This window comes from Aulonocara sp. 'chitande type north' Nkhata Bay, linkage group LG3, assembly GCF_057382095.1.
Source record: "Aulonocara sp. 'chitande type north' Nkhata Bay isolate Kocher_YH1m ecotype deep benthic linkage group LG3, A_spYH_male_GT1.1, whole genome shotgun sequence".
Lineage (NCBI taxonomy): Eukaryota > Metazoa > Chordata > Actinopteri > Cichliformes > Cichlidae > Aulonocara > Aulonocara sp. 'chitande type north' Nkhata Bay.
In genome coordinates, this window is record NC_141346.1 from 16,732,471 (window position 1) to 16,754,757 (window position 22,287).

General features: G+C 41.5%; 2 protein-coding genes across 3 annotated transcripts in view; one reads left to right on the plus strand and one right to left on the minus strand.

Annotated features, from left to right (window-relative positions):
- The window catches only part of LOC147334221 (uncharacterized), a 67,618-nt gene that overhangs the window by 40,130 nt on the left and 5,201 nt on the right, over positions 1 to 22,287 (plus strand). The gene's annotated exons all lie outside the window — the stretch shown is intronic.
- LOC147334223 (heat shock 70 kDa protein 12A-like) lies at positions 8,872 to 13,333 on the minus strand. 2 transcript variants are annotated; one of them, XM_086286512.1, is made up of 4 exons: positions 13,181 to 13,333; positions 12,647 to 12,871; positions 12,407 to 12,578; positions 8,872 to 10,720 (listed from the first exon to the last, which is right to left on the minus strand). In XM_086286512.1, the coding sequence occupies exons 1-4, from the start codon at positions 13,196 to 13,198 to the stop codon at positions 9,651 to 9,653; spliced, it is 1,485 nt and encodes a 494-aa protein (XP_086142638.1). In that variant the 5' UTR covers positions 13,199 to 13,333; the 3' UTR covers positions 8,872 to 9,650. The 2 variants fall into 2 exon arrangements, with proteins under 2 accessions (XP_086142638.1, XP_086142639.1); XM_086286513.1 differs by having other exon boundaries at positions 12,647 to 12,884; positions 13,181 to 13,303.

A 22,287-nucleotide genomic window follows, 5' to 3' on the forward strand; every position in this document is an offset into this window, starting at 1 on the left:
GTCCTCTTGCCGCCTTTTATTCAGTGACAAACAAACACCACCCATTATAAAACCCATATGGTCATAAAAGTTTAAAACACGAGCATGTGTGTGTGTTATCCACGTGTGCATGAGCACACGAGTATGCGTGTCCGTGTGTGTGACTTCCTGGTTACAAACATTTTAACAACATCCCTGGTCATAAAAAGGGTCATCTCCCTTCACCCCGTACATGGCTTAACCCCTTTAACGGTCCAACATATATAAGAAAGAAGTGAACACCCTTACTAAATAAGAAAACAGAACCTTTACATAGGATGTGCCTGCAGTTAAACATTATAGCCTCCCCCACCATTCAACAGGCTGGGGAGGAGAATACAACCAAAAGAATGTCTTTGATCATATAGTTTAAAACAAGGTTTACACATTTAAGTATAATAATGACAACATTTAACAATATACTCTAACAGCCCTAGTCTGGTGGTTTGTTTTTATTTAGTTTGATTTTGTGAACTGGTTATTAGGTGCTGCTCCAGCCAGCCAGAAAATGCCCCGCCATCCGTCCTACCCCTTCCTCCCTGTGTAGCAAGCAGCAGGCGCAACTTGCAAATGGAGGGCCTCCTCCCTGAAAATGGGCAACACAAAAGCAATCGGTGCCCATGCAAAAAAAAAAAAGAAAAGTGCTGCCATGATGTCGGGGCAGCATGGGTGTGAGCAACATTTTTTGTGCCAATGCCATGATGCCGCCCAGGGCAACCATCCATGTCGCCCATATCAAAAACCGCTACTGGAGACACACAGAAGCATTCGTTATATCTGAGTGAGTGTCAGAAATTATGACAGTTTAGTGGCAATTCAACTGAGTGACAGAAAGTACCTGAAAGTGCTTCAGGTGTTTCACATTTCAACATATCCCAGACCTTGGACAGGATTTAACATGTTTGTATTTGGCCTTTGGGAGAATACGTTGGTCGCAGAGAAAGTTCACAGAGGCACAGGGAGAACATGCAAACTCCACACTGAAAGGCCTGGGAAATTTAAAGCAGCAGTTTGACTTCATTTAAAAAGATCTTAAATTACCAGACAAAACATCTGGACTTCTTTAAATTGGAAGTCTGGACGCCTTTTCTTTCCAAGCTCCTTAGAATATACTGAGTACATCAAAATTACACTGTTAATTAGCAGTAATTTTAAAACATTATACACTTCTTATTACACTTTAGAACGTGCCTTTTCTTGGAAATTATTCCACTTTTCCACTTTCAAACAGGTGAATTTCATTTCCCATTCATGCACGTCATGGAAACTGACACATGCAGAGACTATTTTCCGAATAAGTCTGTTTGTGTGTCAGTTTTTCAGTGGTTAAATACTTTTAACTGCCATCCCCAGGAATGCACACCCTATTCACCCTGTTCATTACAGAAAATAAGGCACACATGAACGCTTTACTGGAGAAACAAACACAAAACAGGTTCAGGTTCCCACTGTTATTTCAAAGGACTTGCTTGTTGGAATGTGTGGATTTATTGTCGCTCTTTTACAAGCTTCTGTTCTTACTGAAAGTGCTGCTCAAAAAAACTGTTCCGCTGAGGAAGTTGTCAGTGACATTCAGGAAGAGAAGTAGTACTCCAAACATTTTCCTCTCATAGTAAGGAATCAGACATTTACAAAAGAGTTGAGCACATTTTAAACCAATTAGATAACTGATTTTCAAAATTAACACTGAGAAAAAAAAGGACAGATATATTATGATTAAAAATGTGAAATAGTTGAGATTAACCTCCTAAGACCCACATTTTTAATTTCTCTTTGATATTTGGGCATATCGGGGTCCGATGAATGTAAAAACAAAGAATTACCAGATTTTTTTTACCTTATTTTTGTTTTTAAGATTAATAAGAGCCACATAGGAGGGGTGATCGTGGCTCAAAAGTTGGGAGTTCGCCTTCTAATCGGAAGGTTGCCGGTTTGAGCCCCAACCTGGACAGTCTCGGTCGTTGTGTCCTTGGGCAACACACTTCCCCCGTTGCCTACTGGTGGTGGTCAGAGGGCCCGGTGGCACCAGTGTCCGGCAGCCTCGCCTCTGTCAGTGCGGTGGCTGTGGCTACAATGTAGCTTACCATCACCAGTGTGTGAATGTGTGTGTGAATGGGTGGATGACTGGTCGTGTAAAGTACTTTGGGGTCCTTCGGGACTAGTAAAGCGCTATACAAATACAGACCATTTACATATGAGGATATTCATTTAAAATTTTGATAGAACAGTAGCAGTATATTGTCCTTATAAGTGGATATCAGGCCCTTGTTGAGCAAAATTGAGTATTTTGGTCTAAATAACCCAAAATGTGATGTCCTCATATGTGGACGCCAGGTCCTAGGAGGTTAATGAATTTGTACTTGGTGTAAGATTGGATACACATAGACTTAGAACTACAGGTGTTTGTAGTGAAATACCTGTCAGAGACAAAAACATGTATGTGCCCATTTTAGTTACAATAAATTGATTTTCAAGTATAATGAAAAATAGAGAATATTTCTTGCATGAATTTGAAAGACAAACTGGGTTATACAAAGACATTAACGAAGGATTATATTTCCAAAACCATTCTGTTTCCACAACAGAAATATGTTCTACACATTTTACTGTATTATGATGATTTTGAAACTGCAAACATATTAGGTTCCAAGATCCTGGAACTGGACTGTCTTTATTTCAAAATAAAAAATTTATTTAAAAAAAAAACTTCCACAAAGGTTAAGTCTGTACTGAAGAGCCTACATTTAACCGCTCTTTTCTACAAAGAAGACAAGAAATATGGTTTTTAAAAAAAAACATGGTATGGAGGCCTACCCCTCCCCCCCACTGCCAGTGACAGACGTCCCCAGATATCGGTGCATTGGTTGTTCTTTGTGTCCGGGGATGGGCATCCAGGTACACACCGACACACTCCTGGTTGCTGCTTCTCGGGGCCTGGAGCCTAGGGCTCGCTCGGGCCCCTTCGGGGGTGGGGTACCCTCGGCCTCTTGGCCTGGGGCTCGGTCACTCTGGCATAGCTGGCTGCCGGCGGAGCTCACGGGCGCGTCACTGCAACCCCCCCTGGCTTCTGCTCCGCGGCTGCTGAGTGAGCCCTCATCTGGGACTCTCCTCAGCTCTTTCTGGGATAGTGGCGCGGCTGCCCCTCTGTTGATCTTTCTTGGTCTCTTGCGCTCTTGGGGCCTCTGGATGTCTGGAGCCTGGATCTCCTCCATACCTGCTTCATGCCCTGGAGGACAGGGCTGTGTCTCCCCACACCCTCTAGCAGATCATCACATGAAGGAACCTGTTAAATACAAGCATGCTCATGCTCACAGGTGTTTCACACGGGTGCTCACACACACAAACTACACCCTTTTTGGCTCCTACCTCAAAGCACACTGTGCGCTGTCGATCTTACGTGCTGCACAATAATGTTTAATATTTAGTATTTACTGTTATATTCACATAGATAATTGCGATGATGTTGTTTATTATATTGCTCTCTTTCTTTTGCTTGTTTTCTCCTTTTTTCTTTCTCAACAGGTGATCCAGGTGATTGATATATGTTTTTTTTTTGTCTGTTTGTTTTGTTGGCTTTTGTTTTTTGCCCTTTATCCCCGTCCCTCTTCCCCACTCTTTTTCTTTCCCTCTTTCTTTCTCCCTTTTCTTTTCCCCAGTCAAGTCTGTCCCATACTTAGCAAGTAAAAATAAAATAAAATTGATGGCAAAAGAACCAAACGGGACAGGCAGGGGGAAAAAAAAAGAGAGAGAGAGAAAGAGGCGTTGAAAGGCTGCCCCAATGGAACTGTTTCAGAGGAAAACACGAACACAGTGTACAGTTCAGTCTAGTAGTTTGCTTACAACTGGGCTACACTGCCCATGAGGCTACATTCTTCAGGGCAATGCCTGTAACACTCTGCCTATTGCCTTCATATTAAGTAATTTTTTGAAGAATTATTTTTGAAAATGTTTGGTCACGTCATTATTCGGGCCGCAAGTTGAGGTGACATGTGCCACGAGATTGAGACAGAGCCTTGGTCTCAAGTTTGTATTTTGTTTGTTTCCAACAGGGTGGAATTACCAAAAATAGAGCGGGGACGGACTAACATATGAAACAGGAAAAGACCACCGTGTATTCCATTTATTTCAACAAAAAGTAACTGTATTCGGAATACCACCATTTTAAACAGTAACTGTATTGGAATACAGTTACTCATATTTTGTATTTTAAATACTTAACGGCTGTACACCAGGAACGGCTGGGACCAGGGAGCAGAGTTGCAGTCTTACACGCCTCTCTGCAGCTTCTCTCCTCCTGTTACCCCCGCAAAACCCATCTCCATAGAGACTGTGTCAGCTCCCAAACAGACGAAAAACAAACTAAAAACCAGCAACAAACAACTTAAACATAAACAATCACAAAGAAAGAACAATACAGTATCCACATCTGAACCAAAGAGTAAAACAGTGAAATGTGGATTATTAAATATTAGGTCTCTCGCCTCCAAGTCTCTGTTAGTACATGACTTAATAATTGATCAACAAATCGATTTACTTTGCCTTACAGAAACCTGGTTGCAGCAGGATGATTATGTTAGTTTAAATGAATCAACACCCCCGAGTCATTCTAAATACCAGAAATTTCGAAACACAGGCCGAGGGGGCGGTGTGGCAGCAATTTTTCACACCAGCCTATTAATCCTATTAAGCCTATTTTCTGAATCCTTTATCATCTGCAACTGAAAATAGTTGTGGATCATTACTATACCTTTCTAATGTGACATTGTTGTCCCTCGCTGTCTTTCTCTCTATTTCCCTCCTACTCTGCTCCTGTGCTACTGAGAGTGTAACTACCCCCCACCCCCTTCCCTTCCCAGCGCAAAGCACAAGACTCGCGTGCAGAGTGTAGCGGAAATTAGTGAGAGAGAGGGTGAGAGAAAGGGAAAAAATATCCACGGGCTCGCGTCATTAACGTCAAAGATCACATGACTACAACTTTCCTTTCATATCAAAAATCCTTGAAAGAGTAGTTGTCAAACAGCTAACAGATCATCTGCAGAGGAATGGTTTATTTGAAGAGTTTCAGTCAGGTTTCAGAGCTCATCACAGCACAGAAACAGCTTTAGTGAAGGTTACAAATGATCTTCTTATGGCCTCTGACAGTGGACTCATCTCTGTGCTTGTCCTGCTAGACCTCAGTGCAGCATTGATACTGTTGACCATAATATCCTATTAGGGCGATTAGAACATGCTGTAGGTATTACAGGTACTGCGCTGCAGTGGTTTGTATCACATCTATCTAATAGACTCCAATTTGTACATGTAAATGGAGAGTCCTCTTCACACACTGAGGTCAATTATGGAGTTCCACAGGGTTCAGTGCTAGGACCAATTCTGTTTACATTATACATGCTTCCCTTTAGGCAGCATCATTAGAAGACATAGCATACATTTTCACTGCTATGCAGATGACACCCAGCTTTATCTGTCCATGAAACCAGATAAAACACACCAATTAGTTAAACTGCAGGAATGTCTTAAAGACATAAAGACCTGGATGGCCGCTAATTTTCTGCTTCTTAATTCGGATAAAACTGAGGTTATTGTACTCGGCCCTGAAAATCTTAGAAATATGGTATCTAACCAGATTCTTACCCTGGATGGCATTACCTTGGCCTCCAGTAATGCTGTGAGGAACCTTGGAGTAATTTTTGACCAAGACATGTCCTTCAATGCACATATTAAACAAATGTGTAAGACTGCTTTCTTCCATTTGCGCAACATCTCTAAAGTTAGAAATATCCTGTCTCAGAGTGACGCCCCTCCCTGAGCCTGGTTCTGCCAGAGGTTTATTCCTGTTAAAAGGGAGTTTTTCCTTCCCACTGTCGCCAAAGTGGTTGCTCATAGGAGATCATGATTATTGGGTTTTTCTCTGTATCTGTTATTGTACGATCTACTGTACAATATAAAGCGCATTGAGGTAACTGATGTTGTGATTTGGCGCTATATAAATAAAATTGAATTGAAAAGTTTATAGCATGTGAAAAAGAGGTTTTATGAATCTAAGATGTCTCTATTTGTTGTTTTGCGATTGTGTGCTAGGATCAGATACTGATGGAAGTCATTGCTTCACTGTTTGTTTTCGCTTTGCTTTACAATGTTTTATAGTGCTGGATGTTGAGTAACAGTACAGCTGTTAGAAATCAACTGAGAAGTACTTCTTCACTAAGGAATTTTATTCTAATCAATCAACAATACATTTTTAAACTTATATAACTTTGTCAGAGTATTTTTGTTTTTAAAGGTTTTATTATTCATATAATAATCAGCTAAGAGTGTTTATATTTCTGTTCTGTACTCAACCAGCTGCATATTTTAATTGCTGGCTCCCTACTCTATAACGGAAACTGTTTGCCTTCACATTATCAGTCTTTGCCTTCACATTGTCACTGTTTGCCTTCACACTAGCAGGAAACCGCCACCCACGAGTAAGAAACAACCTTGTAGAGAACACGAAGTTTTTTGATAAACCACACCTGTTTTCTTGACAAGATAAGGATGATATTTCATTTTTTGTATGCTTCATGATGTGTATAAATAAAGCCAGACTGCACCAAGGAGGTGTGTGAGTCTCTCCCTGAGTCTCTCACCCGTGCACGTTTAAAACTGCTCTAAGTGTCTGAGTGATATTTCATTGCATCTGAGTACTTGATAATAGAATATCTTTAACAAACTTAAATTTCTATTGTAATGAAAGAAAAAGTGGCGATTTGCTGTTTATATGTTTTATATTGAAATCAATTAAAAACAAACAAAACAAGAAAGTTTGGGCTTTTTTGGATTTTTTGTTTTGTTTATTTATGTACATGTTTTTACATCAAATTGGCATAACATTATGACCACCTACCTACCATTGTGTTGGTCCCCAATTTGCTTGCCAAAAAGCCCTGTCCTGTTGAGGCATGGACTCCTCTAGACCCGTGGAGGTATTCTGTAGCATCTATACCAAGATTTTAGATCCTTTAAGTCTTGTAAGCTCTGAGGTGAGCCCGCATGCAACAGACTTGTCTGTCAAACACATGACAGATGCTCAAGTGGATTAAGATCTGGGGAATTTGGAGGCCAAGTCGACATCTCAAACCGGTTGTTGTGCTCCTCAACCTATTTGTAAACCATGTTTGCTTTGTGGCAGGACACATTATCCTGCTGAAAGGGGTCATCAGGGAGTACTGTTTCTATGAAAGGGTTTCTGCAACAGTTCTTAGGTAGATCCAAGGTTTCCCATAACACTGCCCAAAGTGTCACATCCCCCCATCAGCCCGCCTTCTTCCTGTAGGACATCCTGGTGCCACATTTTCCTTAGTTAAGCAAAACACACAACTGGGCATCTGCAGAGATGGGCAGTAATGCATTAATTGTAATGCATAATTGTAATCCGATTACTTTTTTCAAGTAACGAGTAAAATAAGGGATTACTATTGCATAAAATGTAATTAGATTACTGTTACTTTCCCATAACCACGCTGCGTTACTACGTCATGACAATGACGTAAGCGAGTGCGACATTTGTGGCAACACCTGTGTACAGATCAACAATGGATATTATAACAAGTGTGGGAGAGAGTATGACCGTGCAGTGTTTAAAGCATGGAAGTACTGACCTTACTTTGAGTTTGATTATGTAAAAGTGACAAAAACATTAGCGTCCGCTGTTCACTGTGTGGGAAGAAAACTTTTTTTTACAGTGAAAAAAAAAACCCTAAACCTCTGAGCAAGCACCGAGTATAGGCTACGCTACCACGAGAATGTAAAGTTCACAGAGAAACACGCAGATTCTTCCACTGACCACTGCGGCACACCTGCACCAGGGCAAACCTCCACCTGTGTTCCGCTGTGTTTTATGTGCATCTATTTGAAAGAGTAAGTGTCAGCACAAAAAACTATTTTATTTAATGTGCTGGAATATGCAGAAAATCGGTTTAAATGTTAAACAAATTTAGTTACTTATTACTATTTTCAAGAAAGTTGACCAACACCGTTTCTAAAAAGAATGAGAGAAATTGAACATATTTAATGAACAAGTGAGGGTTAAAAGCTTGCAGTTGTTCTTAGCTAAGCTTTTAGTTAAATCACATCTGATGACCGTCATTAAATGTGTCTGTTAGCAGTTCAGCAGGTAAGGAGAGTAGAGATCAGTCTCCACCGGATCTCAAGCCTGAAACTTCTTTTAGCAGTTGGTTAACAGGTAACTCTACCACCATCAAATTTCACTTCCAGAGTCATTAGGAGTGTAAAATAAAGCAAAACATTATTTACAGCAATATTCTAAAATAATTTTCTTTCCACCTGTTGTTTACAGCATAGTTTGATACTTATAATAATGGGAATATGGTAAAGTACAGTTTTGTATTTTTTGTAATGTCATGATGTGTTAGAAAATGTGATGTATTGGTCATTTTGTCATGGAATGACAAAATTGTGTGTATTTTTAATGTTTACAAAATTAACCAGGAAATTAGTTTGCTATTGTTACTGGAGGTAGATGAAGACCTTCATCCTCCAGCTCCAATACAGGTGAATGCGATGAGTCCACAGGTTTTACAGACAACTGATTTCCTTACAGTAGGGGTCCCGAATCCCACGAGGGCCGGTGTCCTGCAGGTTTTAGATGTGTCCTTAATCCATCACAGCTGATTTAAATGGATAAATTAGCTTGTCAACATGTCTTGAAGTTCTCCAGAGGCCTGGGAATTAACTAATCATGTGATTCAGGTGTGTTGACCCAGGGTGAGATCTGAAACCTGCAGAGACACCAGCACTCGTGGACTGGGATTGGGGAACCCTGTCTTACAGGAAGAAACAGGTTTATATCGTAAAAAAAATAAAATATTTTATTGAACAATGGCTTTAAAACAACATATGAAAGCCCTTTATTGAGGTCGAACAAGCATTAATAGGTGTTGTACAGGCTCATTAGGATACAGGGTCTAGTTATTATTAGCTATTAGCAATGAACGATGATAGTAGTAACTGCGTACCTTCCAATGGGAAAAAACCTTTTAACACTCATGTTGGAAGAAAAAACATCAACATTTTAGGATATTTATTTTCCAGATTTGATGAATCCCCCAATTATCATTCAAATTACAATTAATAAAGTGATGCTACAAATAACTTCAAAGTAACATTTTCAAAACTTTCTTCTATATGATTTCGGTAAAAATTTTTAAGAATTGTTCACTGAAAAAGCCCTGGATAGATCATAAAACATATAAACAGGAATTATACACTAATGAAAATATTTTAAATTATACATTTTGAAGGATTAAAATTTATACAGTGTCTTTGGACTTTAAGGCACAGGTTAGAATTTTTATCAAGAAAATAAACAAAGAAATTAAAATTCCAGGTGGATTAAAATTAGATTGGATTATACAAAAGTTTTATTTATAAAGTTTAACGGTAATAAAAAAAAAGAGAGCAACATAACCACAATGTAACTTCACATTGGTTCTCATCCAATTTCATAAGAAGAAGGATGTTTTCAATACTTCCGTGACTAAAGATAAACTGCTAGAGTACCTATTATAACTTAAGGACAGCAGTGGCTCTAACAACAATGTATCTATTTGTTTGCCTGATGTTTCATGAATTCACTTCTGCCACACGTTGTTTCTGAATGATTTTATTGATTTAGCCATAAAATCGAGGTCAATTTTAACTGTGGAACCTGAATCTACGTCTATGGCTGTGGCCGTCATTTCTGTGGCACCAAACTTGATTTGTAGTTTGATTTCACGATTCATGCCGCGTGCTGTGTCAGGTGACTCAAGAATAATAGAACCAATGTTCTCTACTCCCCACTCATCCACATACATTAGATCTTGGATTTTTCTCTCTGTGCGATAAAATGCAAAGGTAACCGCTGTCTGATCTCTTTCTACTGGAGTGAAGCTGTGCTCACTGGTTTTATCCCAGCCTACTTCCTCATTTTCCCTCACCAGTACACAGAAAATACCATCACACCACTCGCCCTCTTTGTTTGTGTATCTCTTGTCTGGCCTATGCTTGGATGCATCAAACCTATGAGACAAAGAAACCCCGTAAGTAAAGGCACTTATTCGAGATGCCACCAATGCTGGGTTTCTTCCAAACATCACAGCTCCTTTCATGATTGCTTCTTGAGGATGAGAAGGACACAGAACTTTACACTGATCACTAAACTGATTGGTAATATGCTGACGCAGAATCAGGCTTTGAGCGTAGCCCCCCAATAACAGAATGTACTTAATGGTGAAACCTTTCTTCAGGATTTCTCTGAGACTCTTGGTGATGCCATTCAGACTCTCAGCAAAGAAAGATCGTACTTTCTGTTTTGAGATTTTGATGGCTCCTTGATTCCAGGAAACACCTCTCACTGATTCAAAAAACTTTTCCATTTTCTGCTTTTCTTTTGCCATTTCACCCAGGTTATATGGGCAGCTGATGTCCACATCATCATCATACTCTTTTAAAATTGAGATATCATACATCATCTTCTGCAGCTCTGCTGGATGCTCTTTTTCATATTCATCCCACAAACTATCACTGAAGATTTCTCTGAGAAACTCTTTGAATTTGTTATCCACAGTCTGTCCCCCAAAATCATTTCCTGAGGCCTTGTGCAGCTCTTTCAGGGCTCCTCCCTCCAGGACTTCATGAACAGTGATGTCAATGGTTCCACCTGCAAAACACAGGAATTAATTAAAAGTGACAAGTGATAGCATCTATACCAGGGGTTGGAAACCTTTATGAATATGTGGCAAGATCTGAGAACTGCTGTTCACAAATGCTGTCCATCTAATCTGACTGAGCTGGAGTTGTTTTGCAAAGAAGAATGGGCAAGAATTTCAGTCTCTAGATGTGCAAAGCTGGTAGAGACATACCCTAAAAGACTGGCAGCTGTAATTGCAACAGAGAGAGAGAGAGAGAGAAAGAAAGAAAGAAGAGAAAAAGAGAGAGAGTGTTTTGAGATGTGTGAGATTTGTGATGTTTAGCGTTTGTAGTGTGTAGTTAAATTTGTTGACTTGTGTAGTTAGTGTGTAGCGTGGATAGTTTTGTGTTATGTGTCAGAACAATGAGGCGACTGCTGATTACACCTGCTGCTGTCGGTCCTGCAGGTATCAGGCTGTGATGTTCTCCTTTATAGTGGACAGAAATTATTTTTTTTTGGAGTGGCACAAATAATTTGTGTGGCATCTTATTGAATCCAGAGCTGATTGTTCTGTAAATAGTTTGAAATGGTTATTTAAAAAGGGGGTAAATGTAAACGGCCACAAATAACTTTGTTTGCAAAACTGATGCATATGATTTCAAAATTGACAATTTATATTTGCATTAAAAGTTGTGAAATATGATTCAATAAACATGTTTGTGGTTATAAACAGTACTTTTTCTACTCCGATTTTATGTTTTTTGTCTGATTTTAGATCAACTGTGTTAATACAGTATGTCAAAATGAAAACATAACTGTAAAAACAAACACTAACAAACACAAAACTCGTGAGGTTGTGCTGAAAAGAATGATTCCTTAGTTTGACTTCACTGTAATTGATTCCATAAGTTTTGGAGCAATATAAATTTAGTTATCTGGTATCAATTCTGACTAACACCACTCCATTCAATGTTTTAAATGGGAGTCCTGAATTGTCACGGTTTGCCGGGGCACGCCGTGTGGAATTATGTAGGACCAGGACGCGGCAGCTCTGGTGCAGGGGAGTATTTATTAAACGAAAGAAATACAAACAACAAGGCACTGGGAACATGAAACTGAAACCTAAACTGGGTAAACTAACAACACAAACCAGAAACGAAGATGCAGGGAGGTCCGGGGAAATACATACGGAGAGACGCAGGGAGACCGAGGGGAAACAACACAGACGAACCAGCAATTACTAAGACAGAAAATACAACTTAAATACACTCAGAGAACACAGGGAGATTACACACAGGTGGGAGACACAGCTGGGAGTGATTAACATGACGAGACCAGGGAGGCAAACTGAAAACACTCACATAAGACGCAGACCTTCACAATAAAACAGGAACACACGGGGGGGAACAGGGTAAACACCAATTAGAGGAGAACAGAACCAAAATCGCGAAGAGAAAACACAAAACGCTGGGTCAAAAGGACCCAGGATCATGACATGAATGGTTTTAGTTTCATCCTCCCAGGCTAACATAAATAAATATCGAAAAAACTACATTATGTGGGAGAGGTGTTCTGTCTAAATAATCTTCATCTTATTAATGATACATTGATAAACTTAAATTTTCTGAATTCCTGTAAACTTTGACAAAAACATCCTCGTGTTAGTAAAATGTAAAAGTAAAAAAAATTGCACTTTGAAATGAAAACATAGAGTACCTCCACAGTCCACCACAATGTATTGTGTTCCTGAAGCCTGTTCGAATGTGACTTCACTGTTATTTTCTGTTTTAAAACCATCAGCTGGCAGCTTCTTACACCAGACTGAGGCTGCTTCTGGTTCCAGTGCAATAACCAGTCTGTCTTCCTTGCCTGTGGTAACAATCCCTGCCTATAAATCAAAGGTAAATAAATTTTTCACTTTAAGCAGAACAGTTGATCTGTTTATTGTCGTTTTACCTGTGTCGCAGCTTCTCTCATGAACTGTTTTGCTGAAGGATCCCAGATGGCAGGTACAGTCACCACCCAGGTGAAGTCAGAGGCTATGAACTGCTTCCCACCAGCATTTTCTGAGATGAACTTCAGAGCGTCCTCCTTCAGGTGTCTCAGAGCTTCTGTGAACACCTTCAGTGCCTTCATTGACCGTCCATTTGCAGCTTCAATTGTCACATCACTATTAACTTTCTATGATGGCAGACTGGATATTAGTTAATAGGTTTGTAACTTCCCATGTCTAAATCAAACAGCAATTTACAGAGATTTAAAATATTTTTCAAAAATGACAAAAGATGATATTTATGTTTAAAATTGATGTATTTATGTTTATGTTCTTGTGGCTATCATCTTACATTATATCACAATTAATAAGGTTGATCAGGAAAATGCAAGAGCTAAAAGTATTTAACTATAATCATCTATAACACACTCAACACAACGCAGAAAGTGTTAAACCATAATATAAGATTATTGATATAATCAGATCGTTACACTTACTTTGCCATAGAGGGACATCTTGAAGCATTCAAAGAAGAATTTCTTTCTGGCTTCATCACCTCGTGTTCTAAAATAAGCTGACTGGGCTTCATAACCAAAGCTGAGAAATTTTTCATGCTCATCAAAAAGGATGCAGGTCGGAGTCTTTGGGGTCCTCAGTGAAACCTGTTGACCCCAGTATTTTAAACGAGGTTCAATTTCTGCTTCTCTTTTTGTCAGACTGAAAGCATATCCACTGTACGCAGTGCCAAAGTCTATCGCTATGATGTATGAGTTATATGAGTTATCCATTGTGGAAACTGTGCTGAACAGCAACAGTTACAGAGTATTTATGGACAAACCAGGGGGCGGACCTCACTGAACTCCACCCCCTGGTCTGTGGAGTTCAGTGTAACAGTCGTACTTGTGTCAGACTGGAAAAAGATTTTCATTAAACAAGACAGGAGACACCACGATGAGTATTCAAAAGTTCCGCAGGTAAATACATTATATCAACCTGTGTCACTGCATAAACTGTCAGATTTAAATGTTTATACAAGTTAAAAGTATATAAACATGAAAATGACTGAATGTAATTTAAAGTTTTGTTCATCAGTTTTCCTTAGTTTGAAATGATATAATGAGTATGTAGTCCATAGCTTAGGTTTATTATTTTGCCTCTCTGGACATCTGCCTAGATATCTGTGATATCCCTGTTTCTTTACCTTCAAATTAGAGATCGGAATCAATCAGCAGCTCCACAGGAGCTGAGGTAAGGATTCACTCTTTTTAATATTATTTGATGTTTCTGATCAGGAATTTTAAAAATTGCTTCATTTACCTGGTTTCCACAGCTGAACATAGGATAGATTACATGAATTATACTATATTTTGCTATGTGATCATCTCATCATAAGATTTTATTTAAAAAGAAAAAAAAAGAAAAGAAAAAAAAGCTCAATAAACCTTACTCTGAAATTAATGCTTATAATTTTTTAATGTAAAATTAATATTTTTGGGCATGAATATTTCTTCATAATTCTGGAATACAATTTCCTAATACACCAGATAGTAACACAAACAGCAGAAGTGACCATTTAGCATACAGGCCAACACAGACATGTAATCACATACTTAATATATTTTGGTAGTTTATTGTCATTGAAGAGTTTTGTAGAACATCACTCATTATTTCTGGTGAGTTCAGGTTTATGTTTACTGAATTTTGTACATGTTTTTTTGTACATATTTTCTGTGCTGCAGATTTCAAATGGGGTGGCAAAATCAAAACCTTTTTTTTTCAAACTCACATGTCAGGTTAAATCAGTCATGTGATTTGGAGGTGCAGTGTTTCTGTGGACCCCAGACCCCAGGGTTAATAACACTCACCTTCATTCCATTTCCAGAGTGTAACAACCAACCACATGTGAAATCTGAAATTCCCACGATGTTGTTCAAAATGTGCTCTGGCACAATCATAAGCATCGCTTGCTACTGAAAACAAGGCTGAACCATTTGTTAATGGTGTGTGTGGGAGGGGGGGGGGGACACTGTGCAATATATATTTAGTTTTAGCATTTATATTTACTGTTAACTGTGAATCCGCTCAAAGTGTTAATGCTATCTTATTTTAATAAACAACACTGTACACTGCCTTCACGACATGTGACCATGTGAAGCTAGACAGCCAGTGAACAAAATAGATGAGATCTCTACACAAGGCTTGATTTTTGTGATTTTAATGAAGATCTTTTTAAGCCTTTTCCTCTCTCGAGGCGTCTCCTTGCCATCTCTTTTTGGTAACTGAAATATACAGAAAGTAAAAATAAATTGCTAGCTAATACACATCTTAATTTACAAACTTAATGATTAGCCTAGCTTAACACATGTGTTGCATTAGCATCACAGTTCACTTCATGTAAACACTTATAAAAGTTGTTTCTGAACACATTAATATTCACAAAGACAAACATTTTCAAAGGTACAAGCATGTAGGGCAGCGGTCCCCAACCTTTTTTGTGCCACGGACCGGTTTATGCCCGACAATATTTTCATGGACCGGCCTTTAAGGTGTTGCGGATAAATACAACAAAATAAAACTAGTACTGGTACCGAAAAAAAGAAGATTTATTCATAAGACACGTGAAAAGACCCAGGAAAACCGAGTTAACGATAAAAACCCTCCCTTCTTTTCCTCCCCATCCCCGGCTACCTTCCTCTTCCCGCTCCACCGCACCCACCCACACAGGTAGGGCCTTGGGGTGTGGGTGTGTCACCAGGGTGCAGGGGAGACATCCCCCCCCCCTGCCCCCTTCTGGCCACCTGTGCCTCAATTTTATCTCACAACTTAGACATCCACATTACTTACACTCTCATAACACACGCATATATAAAGGGCCTTGAGGGTGGGCACGTTAACGGCGTCCAGTGGACGGTCTGTGTACTCAAACCTACCTCTGGCGCCGGTGCCCACCTCTCAATTTTAAATCCATGTAGACATTGAGGGTTCTCGGGAGGGGCCGTTCTAACACCTGCTGCTCTCTGGCAGCAGCACCATGCTCTCCCTAGTTTTAAATACACTTTAGAACAACACGCAGCAACACTACACATGAGCGGGAGGTATGGGGTCTCCACACACCCCTGTTCTCTACTAACCATTGGGGCGGGGGGGCTGGGAGGAGATGTTGGCTGTCCGATTGGCCTCCCTGCTGCTGCGGAGCCTGGGACGGTCTGCTTGCCTCCACCCCGGGGGGAAGGGTAACATCTCTTGGGTCTGGGTGCTGTTTCCCCCTCTGGGGGCGAGGGTACACAGCAAATTCAAAAGTGTTAAATGTTTTGGTGTTAATAGGCTTCTTGCAAAAGTAGAGTTAATTTTACTCTAAGCAGAGTCACATTCTTTTAATGTAACTCTGAGGTGTAAAATGATAGTAGTTAAAATCGACTGTTAAAAATGAGTGTTTCTCTGTCAAATCTGGAGGTGTTACAATGGAAACATTAACTCTTGACCTCTTAACTCTGAACTCCTAGAGGGGCTATGACACCAATAGAGTAAATTCACAGACTCCGCCCCCAGCACGGCTCCAATCGAAGCTGAAGTGAAGCCGTTTCAGAACATTTTGCTCTACATATTTGAGTTGTTTGCCATGCTTGGTAAGTCATTTTTTCAAAGATTGTTTCAATTATTATCATGAGCTTTTACTTCTGTGGCTCTTTGGAGTTGAGACAAAGCTGTCTGAAAGGCATTAGCCATGTTGCTCGCTGATAGCATAACATTCTGTTTTAGCTAGCTGAAAGGTATTGTTTGCGGGCAAATACCACAGCCTTGAAAAAAAGCTTGCATGTGAATTTTCAGTCAAACTTTTGGTCAAATACACCTAAAACAATGTCTAAAATGTGAAATGTTGGTATAATGGTGCTACTTGAAGCCTGAAAACGATCGCCCATAAAAAAACGAGCAAACAGCAGTAGCTGACGTCCTGACTGGATTCTACGTTAGCATAGATCCCTCCAGAGTTTTGTGCACACAGTTTCGGTAAAAATGAAAAAGGTTGAGGTTTTACATTTAGTTCAGTATTACCGGTTGCCTGTGTCTTTGTCTTTTGGGAAAATACTTTACACAAGTAATGGCTCAAAGAGGATTCCTTTTTTTTTTTTTTCTGTGCTGCAATTGTTTACTGGATTATTTGTGCCATTAATTAGTGTCAACTAATTTTTATTCAATCTCCGCACAGGATATGCTTGTGAAGGTGGAATATGGGGGAGAGCAGAAGTGCGTTGAAGTTCCACAAAGGGATGAATGAAGGACATGCATATTGTATTGAAGAAATAAGTGATGAGAATGCTGTTATTTGCATTTACCATGTCAGACCTTTTGATAAACAAAATTCTAATGAAAGTGAGAACATGTATACTGTTACATCTTTCAGAAAATGTTTTGAAATTGTGGTGCACAGTTCAGAATAAATGTTTTTCAAAAAACATTGCATCTTTTTAGTAAATGTTTATTTCCAAAAGAAATTTCTAGAAGTTCAGAACAGTAAAATTCCCACTTTTTCGAATGAATTAAAGGTAACTCTTACGTAGTTAAACTAAAATACTCTTTGAGAGTTAATATATAAACTCTTAACACCAAGTGTTAAATTATCAACTCCAGACAGATTTGGTGTTTAACACTAAATCAGAGTTAACGTACCAACTCTCCAAAAAGAGTTAAATTAACACTCTCTGGTGTGGACCCATATAGACACTTTAATAGTGTTGAAATCAAATCTGACAGTGTTAATTTGGACATGCTGGATTTGCTGTGCACCTGGACCCGGGGTATAGAGTATGTTTGGGGAGTGTGATTGTGTGTACATGTCCATTTATGTCAATCCTTACGTTGGGTGAGTGCTGAATGTTTGTATATGTGTGCATGAGGGTGGGAATGCATGTTTGTGTCTGTGTGTGCCTGTTTGTCTGTGTCTATATGTCAGGTCGGGTCTTAGACTCCACCTCTCTGGGAACTCCCAGGCCCTCCAAGGCCTATCTCCCCTCACCACACTCCCTGCCGGTGACTGATGCCCTCAGGGATTGGTGCATTGGTGGTTCTTGGTGTCCGGGGCTGGGCGCTCAGGTATGTACCAGCTCACTCCCGGTGGCTACTTGGCGGGGCCTGGTGCCTGTTGCTCGGTCAGGCCTCTTCCAGGGCGCGGGGGGCCCTCGGGCCTCTGGGCCTGCGGCTCGGTTCACTCTGGCACAGCTGGCTGCCGGCTGAGCCGGCAGGAACGCCGGTACAGCCCACTCTAGCTTCTGCTCGGTGGCTACTGGGTGACCCCTCGTCTGGGGATCCTCAGCCCTTCCCATGAGGGTGGAGAGATGGATGAGATCCACCCCTGAAACCTGACAATATTGATTTTTAAACTTAGTTTTACTGGTTTCAGTAAGTAAAAGAAAAGAAACATTCCAAAAATCCAGACCTGTGTTACTGAGCATCAGGAAGTGTGGTCTAAGGAGCTTGCAAAGAAAAGCGTCTGGACTTCTTGAGTTGTTTGAAGACATTTCACCTCTCATCCGAGAAGCTTCTTCAGTTCTAAGGGTCAAATGGTGGGGAGTCCCAGATTTAAACCCAGTGGGAGTTTCCCCCCAAAGAGGGACAAAGGACCCCCTGATGATCCTCTACCTAATCACATGAGCCAAGTTGTGAATGCGGGTGTGGGTCCTAATCAGCCAGGGTTTCGGGTGAGCTCATTGTGAAACCCTATCATGTGATTTCCTGAGGTCAGATGGCCCAGGATGTAAATGGGCGTTAAGGCATCTGGGAAGGGATCTCAAAAAAGGATTATAGATGGCAGACAGTTGGTGTCGTAAACCCCCGCCTCTGTTCAAAGATGGTTTGATGATACATACAGGTGATACATACATTATTATGCTACTGTTCTATTGAAATTTTAAACGAATATCCTCATATGTGGATCTCATTTTTCTTAGAAACATAAAATAGGTAAAAAAAAAAATCTGGAAATTCTTGGTTTTTACATTCATCGGGTCCCAATATGCCCAAATATCAAAGAGAAATTAAAAATGCATGTCGTGGAGGAGTCTGGGTCTTAGGAGGTTAAAGAAATATCCAGGTAACAAAACCAAAGGGTGGGGGATCATTACATATGGAGAGTTCATGTCAATATGCTAGAGAACAACACATTCTTCCTAGGAGTGTGTGTTGCAGCAAATTCATCACAAGGTTGTGCAACAAACCCAGGAACTCTACAGGCCTCAGTGAGCAGGTTAAAGGTTAACATTAATGACATCATATAATAGTGCGCATGCGCCAACCAGCGTGCAGCCTGTTACAGTCGCTCCTGCTTTTCTCTTAGTTTAGCTCTTTTTTCTTACGTATTCTTTTTTTTTCTGACTTGTATTTTCCTCCGTTTTCTATCTCTTACTCAATCATGTGGATTGAGAGAGTTTTTGTTCTTCTGGTGGCCGTGGAACTGTTACTTTTATCAAGGAACGGGACCGCGGCACATCTCCTACACGCACGGACTGTTTACTCCAGAGATCAGCTGATCGCCCTGATGCCGGCCGGTTCGCTGGCCAGGCCCGCAGAAGTACCAGCTGAAATTTGGAGGAAAACACATCGGGGATGCAGAGGTCAAGGACAGAAGAGAAGAAAAAAGGTGACGGTGAGACAGCGGAGGCTCGAAGCGAGGAGGAGGTTTAAACCGTGTCTGCCGTCTATCGTGATGGGTAATGTGCGATCGTTGGCAATTAAAATCGACGAGCTCTCAGCACTGGTACGGAGTCAGAGGGAATACCGAGAGTGTAGCCTGATGTGTTTCACCGAATCATGGCTGCACCAGGACATTCCCGATGAGAATGCTTCCGTGGAAGGCTTCCACACTGTTCGGGCGGACAGGGACAGCATCGCTAGCGGTAAGCGGAAAGGAGGTGGGCTTGCTGTTTTAGTTAACAACCGGTGGTGTAACCCTGCCAACATAACAATCAAAGAAAGGATTTGTTGCCCCGACACTGAACTGTGTGCTGTTGGACTCAGGCCGTATTATTTACCCAGGGAATTCTGTCACGTCATCTTGGTGGCTGTTTATGTTCCCCCCTCTGCTAACCCCACAGCTGCATGTGACACTATCCACTCTGCCATAGCTCGGCTACAGACTCAGCACCCGAGTGCCTTTATTGTGATCTCGGGTGACTTCAACCATGTATCACTGGACAATACACTACCAACATTCAAACAATATGTGGACTGTCCCACCAGGGGAGAGAAAACTTTAGACTTACTGTATGCTAACGTCAAGGATGCATACAGCTCCTCCTCCCTCCCCCCACTTGGTAGGTCAGATCATAACCTGATTCACCTCACCCCCTGCTATGTGCCAATTGTGAGGAGGGAACCTGTGACCACCAGGACTGTCAGGAGGTGGTCAGAGGAGGCCTTAGCAGAACTACAGGGCTGTTTCGAGGTGACCGACTGGGAAACACTCTGTGAGCCTCACGCCGAGGACATCAATGGGCTTACTGAGTGTATCACAGGCTACATAACTTTCTGCACCGACTCCATTGTTCCAGCTCAGACGGTTCATTGTTACCCAAATAACAAGCCGTGGGTGACTAAGGACATCAAAGCCCTCCTCAACAACAACAAGAGGGCTTTCAGAGGGGGCAACAAAGAGGAGGTGAGGAAGATCCAGGTGTTACTGAAGGACAAGATCAGAGAGGCTAAGGACAATTACAGGAGGAAGCTGGAGTGGAAACTCCAGCAGAACAGCATGAGAGAGGTGTGGAGGGGCATGAAGACCATCACTGGATTCAGGCCAACCAACAGCAGGGGAGCTGAGGGAGGTGAGAACAGAGCCAATGAGTTGAATCTGTTTTTCAATAGATTCAACACCACAGTGTCTGCTCCCACCCCCACAACCTCACCTGTAGTCAGCCTGGAATCCAGAGCCACACCACTGTGCCAGCCTCTCTCTTCACATGTTGCCTCCTGTGAGATTCCTGACACCCCTCCCCCACCCATCACCTTCACTCAATACCAGGTTGAGATGCAAATGAGGAGACTTCACTCAGGCAAGTCTGCTGGACCAGACGGAGTGAGTCCCCTTGTCCTCAAGACCTGTGCCCCCCAGCTGTGTGGAGTCTTTCATAAACTGTTTATGCTGAGTCTGAGTCTGCAGAGGGTCCCGGTGATGTGGAAGACATCATGCCTCGTCCCTGTACCAAAGACGCCACGTCCCAGTGGCCCCCAGGATTACAGGCCCGTGGCATTGACCTCCCACATCATGAAGACCCTGGAAAGGCTCATCCTGGACCAGCTGCGACCCATAGTAAGACCACACCTGGATCCCCTTCAGTTCGCTTATCAGCCTCGTCTCGGAACAGAGGACGCCATCATCTACCTGCTCAATCGTGTCTACACCCATCTGGACCAGCCGGCGAGCACTGTGAGGGTCATGTTTTTTGACTTTTCCAGTGCTTTCAACACCATCAGGCCGACCCTCCTGGGTGATAAGTTAGCAGCGATGCAGGTGGATGCTTCTCTGGTGTCCTGGATTGTTGATTACCTGACAGGAAGACCACAATATGTACGTCTCCCACAGTGTGTGTCTGACAAGGTGATTAGCAACACAGGGGCACCACAGGGGACTGTCCTCTCCCCCTTCCTCTTCACCCTCTACACCACAGACTTCAGCCACTGCACAGAGACCTGCCATCTTCAGAAGTTTTCTGATGACTCTGCGGTGGTTGGATGCATCAGCAGGGATGATGAGACAGAGTACCGGGCTGTGGTCGACTCCTTTGTCACGTGGTGTGAGCAGAATCATCTGCAGCTCAACGTGGCAAAGACCAAGGAACTGATCGTGGACTTCAGGAAGACCAGGAAACACTTGACCCCTGTTTCAATTCAGGGGGTCAGTGTTGACATTGTGGAGGACTATAAATACCTTGGAGTACACATTGACAATAAACTGGACTGGGCTAAAAACACCACAGCACTTTACAGGAAGGGTCAGAGTCGTCTCTATTTTTTGAGGCGACTGAGGTCCTTCAACATCTGCCAGAAAATGCTGAGGATTTTCTATGAGTCTGTTGTGGCCAGTGCGATCCTCTATGCTGTTGCATGCTGGGGGAGCAGGCTGAGGGTCGCAGATGCCAACAGACTCGATAAACTGATTCGTAAGGCCAGCAATGTTGTGGGGATGGAGCTGGACTCCCTCAAGGTGGTGTCGGAGAGGCGGATGCTGTCCAAGATAAAGACAATGTTGGATAACACCTCCCACCCACTCCATGACATGCTGGTCAGTCACAGGAGCACGTTCAGTGAGAGACTGAGATTACCGAAAAGCACCACTGAACGACACAGGAAATCATTCCTGCCTGTGGCCATCTCCCTGTACAACGCATCCATCTAACACACTGTTTACTGCTACAACTACACATGTTTCTTTTCCAAATATTTATTTATAAGTGACTTATGTATGTATGTATGTATATATATGTATATATTGTACTATTCTTAGTTAGTGTATTGTCTGTCTTGTCTTAATGTTGGTTTAAAATGGAGCACTGTAACAAAAAATAATTTCCCCCAGGGATCAATAAAGTATTCTGATTCTGATTCTGATCAC

Excerpts from the sequence above, each read along its gene's own strand:
- LOC147334223 (XM_086286512.1), bottom strand. Across the intron at positions 12,579-12,646 it reads TGAGAGAAGCTGCGACACAG|GCAGGGATTGTTACCACAGG; the intron begins GTAAAACGACAA and ends TTTGATTTATAG. Across the intron at positions 10,721-12,406 it reads CATTGTGGTGGACTGTGGAG|GTGGAACCATTGACATCACT; the intron begins GTACTCTATGTT and ends TGTGTTTTGCAG.